The sequence below is a fragment of the Ips typographus genome, linkage group LG13 (genome assembly GCF_016097725.1).
Source record: "Ips typographus isolate SLU linkage group LG13, UJ_Ityp_2.0, whole genome shotgun sequence".
NCBI classification, from domain to species: Eukaryota; Metazoa; Arthropoda; class Insecta; order Coleoptera; family Curculionidae; genus Ips; species Ips typographus.
Genome location: NC_138434.1, coordinates 3,571,524 through 3,582,609, shown reverse-complemented (window position 1 = coordinate 3,582,609; position 11,086 = coordinate 3,571,524). Strand labels below are relative to the sequence as shown.

Below are 11,086 nucleotides of genomic sequence, written 5' to 3'. Positions count from 1 at the left end.
TCTCATTAGGAGAGCAGAAAATGCAAAGAGGTAAACTTCAGTTACTCCCGATACATTCTCATTCACCATATTGTCAAGAAGACAAAAAATACCTCTTTAATACTTCTGTGATCCTGATACAAAATGCCATTTTTGTATAAAATTTACATTTTTACCAAAAATCGAACATCTCATTAGGAGAGCAGAAAATGCAAAGAGGTAAACTTCAGTTACTCCCGATACACTCGTCATTCGCCATATTGTCAAGAAGACAAAAAATACCTCCTTAATACTTCTGTGATCCTGATACAAAATGCCATTTTTGTGGAAAATTTACATTTTTACCAAAAATCGAACATCTCATTAGGAGAGCAGAAAATGCAAAGAGGTAAACTTCAGTTACTCCCGATACACTCGTCATTCGCCATATTGTCAAGAAGACAAAAAATACCTCTTTAATACTTCTGTGATCCTGATACAAAATGCCATTTTTGTATAAAATTTACATTTTTACCAAAAATCGAACATCTCATTAGGAGAGCGGAAAATGCAAAGAGGTAAACTTCAGTTACTCCCGATACATTCTCATTCGCCATATTGTCAAGAAGACAAAAAATACCTCTTTAATACTTCTGTGATCCTGATACAAAATGCCATTTTTGTATAAAATTTACATTTTTACCAAAAATCGAACATCTCATTAGGAGAGCGGAAAATGCAAAGAGGTAAACTTCAGTTACTCCCGATACACTCGTCATTCGCCATATTGTCAAGAAGACAAAAAATACCTCTTTAATACTTCTGTGATCCTGATACAAAATGCCATTTTTGTGGAAAATTTACATTTTTACCAAAAATCGAACATCTCATTAGGAGAGCAGAAAATGCAAAGAGGTAAACTTCAGTTACTCCCGATACACTCGTCATTCGCCATATTGTCAAGAAGACAAAAAATACCTCTTTAATACTTCTGTGATCCTGATACAAAATACCATTTTTGTGGAAAATTTACATTTTTACCAAAAATCGAACATCTCATTAGGAGAGCAGAAAATGCAAAGAGGTAAACTTCAGTTACTCCCGATACATTCTCATTCACCATATTGTCAAGAAGACAAAAAATACCTCTTTAATACTTCTGTGATCCTGATACAAAATGCCATTTTTGTATAAAATTTACATTTTTACCAAAAATCGAACATCTCATTAGGAGAGCAGAAAATGCAAAGAGGTAAACTTCAGTTACTCCCGATACACTCGTCATTCGCCATATTGTCAAGAAGACAAAAAATACCTCTTTAATACTTCTGTGATCCTGATACAAAATGCCATTTTTGTATAAAATTTACATTTTTACCAAAAATCGAACATCTCATTAGGAGAGCAGAAAATGCAAAGAGGTAAACTTCAGTTACTCCCGATACACTCGTCATTCGCCATATTGTCAAGAAGACAAAAAATACCTCCTTAATACTTCTGTGATCCTGATACAAAATGCCATTTTTGTGGAAAATTTACATTTTTACCAAAAATCGAACATCTCATTAGGAGAGCAGAAAATGCAAAGAGGTAAACTTCAGTTACTCCCGATACACTCGTCATTCGCCATATTGTCAAGAAGACAAAAAATACCTCTTTAATACTTCTGTGATCCTGATACAAAATGCCATTTTTGTGGAAAATTTACATTTTTACCAAAAATCGAACATCTCATTAGGAGAGCAGAAAATGCAAAGAGGTAAACTTCAGTTACTCCCGATACACTCGTCATTCGCCATATTGTCAAGAAGACAAAAAATACCTCTTTAATACTTCTGTGATCCTGATACAAAATACCATTTTTGTGGAAAATTTACATTTTTACCAAAAATCGAACATCTCATTAGGAGAGCAGAAAATGCAAAGAGGTAAACTTCAGTTACTCCCGATACATTCTCATTCACCATATTGTCAAGAAGACAAAAAATACCTCTTTAATACTTCTGTGATCCTGATACAAAATGCCATTTTTGTATAAAATTTACATTTTTACCAAAAATCGAACATCTCATTAGGAGAGCAGAAAATGCAAAGAGGTAAACTTCAGTTACTCCCGATACACTCGTCATTCGCCATATTGTCAAGAAGACAAAAAATACCTCTTTAATACTTCTGTGATCCTGATACAAAATGCCATTTTTGTATAAAATTTACATTTTTACCAAAAATCGAACATCTCATTAGGAGAGCAGAAAATGCAAAGAGGTAAACTTCAGTTACTCCCGATACACTCGTCATTCGCCATATTGTCAAGAAGACAAAAAATACCTCTTTAATACTTCTGTGATCCTGATACAAAATGCCATTTTTGTATAAAATTTACATTTTTACCAAAAATCGAACATCTCATTAGGAGAGCAGAAAATGCAAAGAGGTAAACTTCAGTTACTCCCGATACACTCGTCATTCGCCATATTGTCAAGAAGACAAAAAATACCTCTTTAATACTTCTGTGATCCTGATACAAAATGCCATTTTTGTATAAAATTTACATTTTTACCAAAAATCGAACATCTCATTAGGAGAGCAGAAAATGCAAAGAGGTAAACTTCAGTTACTCCCGATACACTCGTCATTCGCCATATTGTCAAGAAGACAAAAAATACCTCTTTAATACTTCTGTGATCCTGATACAAAATGCCATTTTTGTATAAAATTTACATTTTTACCAAAAATCGAACATCTCATTAGGAGAGCAGAAAATGCAAAGAGGTAAACTTCAGTTACTCCCGATACACTCGTCATTCGCCATATTGTCAAGAAGACAAAAAATACCTCTTTAATACTTCTGTGATCCTGATACAAAATACCATTTTTGTGGAAAATTTACATTTTTACCAAAAATCGAACATCTCATTAGGAGAGCAGAAAATGCAAAGAGGTAAACTTCAGTTACTCCCGATACATTCTCATTCACCATATTGTCAAGAAGACAAAAAATACCTCTTTAATACTTCTGTGATCCTGATACAAAATGCCATTTTTGTGGAAAATTTACATTTTTACCAAAAATCGAACATCTCATTAGGAGAGCAGAAAATGCAAAGAGGTAAACTTCAGTTACTCCCGATACATTCTTATTCACCATATTGTCAAGAAGACAAAAAATACCTCTTTAATACTTCTGTGATCCTGATACAATATGCCATTTTTGTGGAAAATTTACATTTTTACCAAAAATCGAACATCTCATTAGGAGAGCGGAAAATGCAAAGAGGTAAACTTCAGTTACTCCCGATACACTCGTCATTCGCCATATTGTCAAGAAGACAAAAAATACCTCTTTAATACTTCTGTGATCCTGATACAAAATGCCATTTTTATGGAATGATACAAAATGCCATTTTTGTGGAAAATTTACATTTTTACCAAAAATCGAACATCTCATTAGGAGAGCAGAAAATGCATGCAAAGAGGTAAACTTCAGTTACTCCCGATACACTCGTCATTCGCCATATTGTCAAGAAGACAAGAAATACCTCTTTAATACTTCTGTGAGCCTGATACAATATGCCATTTTTGTGGAAAATTTACATTTTTACCAAAAATCGAACATCTCATTAGGAGAGCGGAAAATGCAAAGAGGTAAACTTCAGTTACTCCCGATACACTCGTCATTCGCCATATTGTCAAGAAGACAAAAAATACCTCTTTAATACTTCTGTGATCCTGATACAAAATGCCATTTTTATGGAATGATACAAAATGCCATTTTTGTGGAAAATTTACATTTTTACCAAAAATCGAACATCTCATTAGGAGAGCAGAAAATGCATGCAAAGAGGTAAACTTCAGTTACTCCCGATACACTCGTCATTCGCCATATTGTCAAGAAGACAAGAAATACCTCTTTAATACTTCTGTGAGCCTGATACAATATGCCATTTTTGTGGAAAATTTACATTTTTACCAAAAATCGAACATCTATTCTGAATGTATGATGTATACTATTTCCCGCACTTGAAGCTTCTAACTGCTTTCGCGTGTGGGAAAACATAACTTTGCACACTGAATAGGAAAACTACTATTGCTTTTTAACCGCTTTTTTTTAACGATTTTAGTAGTTTTTAATCTGGACTCTATTAATGGCAACTACAGTAAAACACAATCTAAAATTCTCTATAATTATGTAATTTTCACATTACATATTCTGCTATATTCTGATTTAATTTAAAAAAAAAACAAGTTGTCATGAAAATTTATACTTTTTCTTAAAACTACTACTATTTAATGGGCGCGCATCCTTTGCAACTCATGCTGCTTCCTTTCAATCATATACTTTTGATAATTATAGTCCTCTCCGTCTGTATTCCACGCCAAATACATGTAAGTGGTCAAAATTGAGGCAAGCAACAGTCTGTCCAACCTACAACTCGTAAATTAGCCCGTGTCTTTGGGTAAAAACCAGGATTGGGCTGATTTTTTTAAATAAAAATCATGATTTAAATCAAAAATAATATTTTTAAAAATGAGCAGAAAAATCAAATTTCCTGATTTTACGCAATAAACAACCGATTTTTATTCGGCAATCCTAGTATTTTTAATCACTTAAAATAATTGAGTGTTTTAAATGAAAAGCGAATACGTGTTTGTTTTATTTAGTATGGGTTATTCACATTATTCCACACAGAAGATTGTGGCCAAAATATGAGACTTTTAAAAAGTTTTGCTGAATGGGAAAATATTATTGCCACTTTTAAAATAATTTTTATTTTATACAGGGAGTCTTAAAATCTCTGAAAGTATAAAAGTTATGATTTTTAAATTAAACACCTTGTATATTATTGCATTTTTAGATTTTCCTTTTGATTATAAAAAAGTGTGGTTAAATGCATAGCACATCTATCGTACATTGTTTTCGCGTAAATGACCACCATACACCATAAAAATTAATTTGAAACGCTAAAATTTGACTGGAAAATCACTTTTCAAGTAATTCAGACACTTGTGGACTTGAAAATTGACTTGAAACTACAAAAGTTTATTGCAAAGTCAATTTAGACATTTCAAATACTTTTTGACTTGAAAGTTGGCTTAAAACTTCAAAATTCGATTGACAATTCAATTTTCAAGTATTTCAGACGTATTTAGTTTTCCAGTGATTTATACACTTTTGGGCTTTAAAATTGGCTGCAAAATTTAACTGGAATGTCGATTTTCAAGTAATTCAGACACTTTTACGTCCGAAAATTGATTTTAGGCTCCAAAATTTGACAGGGAAGTCAATTTTTAAGTAATTCAGATACTATTGGACTTGAAAATTGAATTGAAACTTTCAAATTTGATTGGAAAGTCAATTTTCCAGTAATCAGATACTTTTGGACCTAAAAATTTCCTTGAAACTCTAAAATTTTACTGGTAAGTCAATTTTCAAGTAATTTAGACACTTTTGCGTTTAAAAATTAATTTGAAACGCTAAAATTTGACTGACAAACCAATTTTTAAGTAATTCAGACTTGAAAATTGACTTGAAACTACAAAAGTTTATTGCAGAGTCAATTTAAACATTTCAAACACTTTTTGGCTTGAAAGTTGGCTTAAAACTTCAAAATTCGATTGAAAATTCAATATTCAAGTAATTCAGACATATTTAGTTTTCAAGTGATTCATACACTTTTGGGCTTTAAAATTGGCTGCAAAATTTAACTGGAATGTCGATTTTCAAGTAATTCAGACACTTTTACGTCCGAAAATTGATTTTAGGCTCCAAAATTTGACAGGGAAGTCAATTTTTAAGTAATTCAGATACTATTGGACTTGAAAATTGAATTGAAACTTTCAAATTTGATTGGAAAGTCAATTTTCCAGTAATCAGATACTTTTGGACCTAAAAATTTCCTTGAAACTCTAAAATTTTACTGGTAAGTCAATTTTCAAGTAATTTAGACACTTTTGCGTTTAAAAATTAATTTGAAACGCTAAAATTTGACTGACAAACCAATTTTTAAGTAATTCAGACTTGAAAATTGACTTGAAACTACAAAAGTTTATTGCAGAGTCAATTTAAACATTTCAAATACTTTTTGGCTTGAAAGTTGGCTTAAAACTTCAAAATTCGATTAAAAATTCAATTTTCAAGTAATTCAGACATATAGTTAGTTTTCAAGTGATTCATACACATTTGGGCTTTAAAATTGGCTCCAAAATTTAACTGGAATGTCGATTTTCAAGTAATTCAGACACTTTTGCGTCCGAAAATTGATTTTAGGCTCCAAAATTTGACAGGGAAGTCAATTTTTAAGTAATTCAGATACTATTGGACTTGAAAATTGAATTGAAACTTTCAAATTTGATTGGAAAGTCAATTTTCCAGTAATCAGATACTTTTGGACCTAAAAATTTCCTTGAAACTCTAAAATTTTACTGGTAAGTCAATTTTCAAGTAATTTAAACACTTTTGCTTTTAAAAATTAATTTGAAACGCTAAAATTTGACTGACAAACCAATTTTTAAGTAATTCAGACTTGAAAATTGACTTGAAACTACAAAAGTTTATTGCAGAGTCAATTTAAACATTTCAAATACTTTTTGACTTGAAAGTTGGCTTAAAACTTCAAAATTCGATTGACAATTCAATTTTCAAGTATTTCAGACGTATTTAGTTTTCCAGTGATTCATACACTTTTGGGCTTTAAAATTGGCTGCAAAATTTAACTGGAATGTCGATTTTCAAGTAATTCAGACACTTTTGCGTCCGAAAATTGATTTTAGGCTATGATTTTTAAATTAAACACCTTGTATATTATTGCATTTTTAGATTTTCCTTTTGATTATAAAAAAGTGTGGTTAAATGCATAGCACATCTATCGTACATTGTTTTCGCGTAAATGACAACCATACCTCAAAAAATTTTCACTTAAAATTCCGTATAAAGTATTAAACTTATAAAACAAGGAAAATGACTTACACATTCCTATTTTAGTTTTTTCAGTAAGCTATTTGGCAATGTCATTCTTTGGTTTGAATTAGATAATTTTTTGTTATTTCATTCGGTTTTAAATGTTATCTCTAAATAAAAAAAACTTAAAAAAATATGTTGCAACAACAAAACCATGTTCACAGTGATTTTAATTCTTCAGAAATTCGGTAAATATACGTGAAAGTAGATTTTAGAAAGTAGAAAATGAAGAATTAAAAAAAAATAAAAAAAATCAGTGATTTTTGAAGGAAAATACAGTCCTTCAAATTTCTGTTTAAAAAAATTGTTTTTTTTGTCATAACTGTCAGACCGTTGGAGCAATATTGATCAAATTTGGAACAAGCACTTTATTACACGTTATTACGGTCAAAGAACCAAAACTAACCCAACCCAACTTAAAAATTGTCTTGGAAACGGAAAATTCACTTAAAAAGTTTAAAAAATATTATTGTAGCCAGTTTTCATAGTTTCCAGACAAACTAAAAGACTTTAGTTTTGAAAATTGAATTAGAAAAGATGAAAATTTCAGAAGCTTAAAAATTGTGTTTGTAACCAGTTTTCATGCAAATCGAGAGACTTTAATACTAAAAATTGACTTGTAGACATAAAAACTATGTTTTCAAGAATTTGTTACAACAAATTCATACATTTAAACCTTAAAAATTGACTTGAACCCCAAAATGTGACTGAACTAATGAAAAGTGACATCAGAAGCTTAAAATTTGCATTTGGAGTAAGTTTTCATAATTTTAAGACAAATTTCAATATTTTAGTCTTGAAAATAGTCTTAGATGCAGGACATTAACATTAGATTCATGAAAATTGCCTGGAAAACGAACTTTTCGTGCTTTTTACTTTGCTTTTCATTTTCTTCGAATTCTGGACTATTTTTAGTGCTTCAAAACTGCTTTCAGCTTGGAAAATCGAGTTTCAAGACTATCTTCACCAAGTTATTGACATAGCAAACTTAAAAAACCTATTTTTACATTCTTCATAGACTTAAAATAGCATTTCAAGCTTTGTCACTATTAAATCGACTTCTAGACACCTTAGTGCTAAAAATTCGGGTATTTCTTAATAAACTAGACTGTTTTTAGTGTTTTAAGGCTGTTTTCAGTGCCCCAAATCGAGTTTCAAGACTATCTTTGCAAAGTTTTTGACTTATCAGGCTTAAAAGCCAGTTTGTCCACTGACCATAGTTTTGAAAATGTTATTTCAAGCTTCTTCACTATTAAATTGACTTCTACACTCATAGGTGCAATAAATTGTAGCATCTCTAAGAAATTCAGACTGTTTTTAGTGCTTTTTAAGACTGAAAAATCGAGTTTAAGACTATTTCCAAAGGTCAAGTTTCTTCGGTAATAAAAGTAAAAAATTTTGGTACCAAATGCTATAATAATAGTCTTGAGAACTAAAATAGTCCAAAAATTTTTTTTTTTTTTTTTTTTTTAAATCATGATTTTTGATTTTTTCAATAAAAATCAAAATTTGCCCAACCCTGGTAAAAACACTATGTATTACGTCATTAAGGGGTAGAACCAGAAAACCAATAAAAACCCTAAAAAACTTGGGTGTCTCATGTGGGAATTAAGTTTTTGTAGCTGGTAGGACTTTCGGCTGTTTGGACTTGGCAGGTTCATTACACTGTAATAAACCTGTTAAACCCCATTTAATCAGACTCTAGCTGGGTAATTTATTAGAAAAACCTACTTGTTTTAACCCCAATAACTCTGTAACATCAGTGCAAATATTAGCTACATAAATGATAGTCCAGGCTGTCGCATGAATCCCTACATACAAGTAAAACAGAGGCTTGTAACTGAAATTTAAATCCCAGAGTACAAACTGGGTTGCAGTTTGCCAATACGTAATCAAGATCTGTAACAACAAACTGGATTTACACTGGATTTACTCTTGAAAGACTCACCCAAAGTACTGAGGCAGTTCCAGTGACATAAATACTGCGTTCGACATCAGACAGCTTCAGCCTAGTTACCACTTTCCTGAAAGTGTCTGAAGCCATTGCAGAGTGCTGAATAACAAACAAAGACAGCAGCACCATGTCCCATAGTAAGGCCCTTGAACAGTCCACCCAAGACCCTGATTCTTGGGCTAGTTTAGGGTGTGCTGAGCGAAAATTGTGTAAACTTACCCCGTTTGGGCTGGAGGGCTGGTTTGAGGTAGGACAGGAAGTAGGTGAATTCCAAAATGACGTAAAACACGCTGACGAAACTGGTTAGGGCTAAAAAGACCTTGAAAAGGTTTAAAACTCCTCCAGCCATGGTGTTTGTAATCAAAAACCCCACTTCCAAATAAGAATACATAAATATGGGGGGAAAATTAGGTTATAATTTTTTGACAGTTGACCGAACTGTGTGGTGTTTCACGTGACTCCATTGTTTATCGTGGCATGTAACGGCACGTGATCTGCGCAAAGGTTTAAAATTCCTCCAGCCATAGTTGTGTTGTTTGTAATCAAAACCAGAAAGGGGTAATTTTTGAGTCGGACAATTTCCATTTTTGGAAATTTACCGGAAAATTAGTTTATGTTTAAATGAAAATTTACCTTGATAGGGAAAACAACTGTCAAACTTGTCATTGTTATTGTCAAAGTTATCATGCATTCTAATGAGATCATGATTAAAATGGATTGTTGTACCATTAATTAAAAAATAAATTATTCTTGAATTTTCAGATTTTCCTGAAAATTACCGGAAACTTTCTGAAAAATGTTGTGTACCTAACCTCAACACTTTTCAAAATAATACAAGTTTTAAAAAAAATATTATTTACAAATTATTATCCCTTCTGGACAACACATTCCCGGTTTAAAAGCTTTAATCTTTCGATAGCGTGACGTTTCTACTATATTTGGTATACGGGGTGATCAAAAGACAATTTCAAGGGCTACAAATTGGTATATTGAACCACCCTGTAACTGTCAAAATAACAGAGTTATGGTCTGTCACAGTAAAAACTGTCAAAATCAAACAACTCAGTTTTAACAGTAAATAACTTACTTATTGGAGGTTTTAGGTAAAAACGCTATACAGGGTGGTCAAAAGAGAATTTCAAGGGCTACAAATTGGTATATTCAACCACCCTATAATTGTCCAAATAACCGAGTTATTGACAATACAATGGAGTAGTTTACAGGGTGATTCAATGAACTTTTAAAATCCTTGTAACTTATTTAATTTTTATTTTATAAAAAAATACCAAATATGAATCTTGTAGATATTTGCATGTACTTTATTCCTAGATAATCCATTAGTATACAGGGTGTCCCAAATTTGAGCAACAAACCAAACTTCTAATTTTTTATTCGATTTTTGGAATCTACGTCAAATTCTAGGCCTACTTGATGTAAAATGTTTTTATCGATATTCAATTGTTTTTGCTCTAGCTTACTTTGACCACCTTCCTCGAAGCAGAAATTCCCAATTTGAGCGAAATTTTGGTGCACTTTTTCACGAAATCGTATATAACTCGGTTATTTGAAACACCCTGTATAAACATACCGTATAACAAAAGAAAGCTAATGAACGGGGCTATCACGTGACGTTGAGTGAGCACGGCTAAGTTGTCCCGTTTAGCCGCTAGAGGGCGTCAAAATTGACTCTCGTTTTTTGCAGTTTTTGCTCAATATCTTAGGAACGTTTCAGGTTAGAGGTCTGAAATTTTTACCACTAATGTATCTCGATGGGATGCAACTTTTACCTTCTATACACTTTTTTGATACCACGCACTGTTTGACTTTGAAAAATTAAAAACTAGAATTGTCAAGAATTTTCAAGGATACTTCTGATTTTTTTCATAAAATTTTTTTATTTTCAAAATTAACCTCAACTGCTTAAATACCTTCAGGTTAAGAGTACAAAAATGACGTAAAGTGTCATTTGTCAAAATAACATTTTGCAAGGGTACCACGCCCTAAAGTGTCAAAATTGACATAATTTCAAGGACATCTCCGAAAGGGTGCCAGTTAGAGCAAAATGGACGTCAGATTTGTGTTTTCCAGGTTCAAATTATTTAAAAAAATCACTTTGATTAAGAAAAATTCGAAATGGTCGCCGTTAGTATAGTAGGCCCAAAAAATCCCTAAGTTAGATTAAATTTTTGTGTACTTTTCCAGAAAATCGTCCAAAA

At 31.8% G+C, this 11,086-nt stretch overlaps 1 protein-coding gene across 3 annotated transcripts; it reads right to left on the bottom strand.

The window, feature by feature from the left end:
• Window positions 1–4,133: 4,133 nt before the first annotated feature.
• LOC145737369 (nurim homolog) lies at window positions 4,134–9,267 on the bottom strand. 3 transcript variants are annotated; one of them, XM_081992017.1, is made up of 5 exons: window positions 9,090–9,267; window positions 8,865–9,049; window positions 8,648–8,815; window positions 8,459–8,592; window positions 4,134–4,384 (listed from the first exon to the last, which is right to left on the bottom strand). In XM_081992017.1, exons 1-5 carry the CDS (start codon window positions 9,259–9,261, stop codon window positions 4,246–4,248), a joined length of 798 nt encoding a protein of 265 aa, XP_081848143.1. In that variant the 5' UTR covers window positions 9,262–9,267; the 3' UTR covers window positions 4,134–4,245. The 3 variants fall into 3 exon arrangements, with proteins under 3 accessions (XP_081848143.1, XP_081848144.1, XP_081848146.1); XM_081992018.1 differs by having other exon boundaries at window positions 8,865–9,043; XM_081992020.1 differs by having other exon boundaries at window positions 8,865–9,037; window positions 9,090–9,266.
• Between the last annotated feature and the right edge of the window lie 1,819 nt (window positions 9,268–11,086).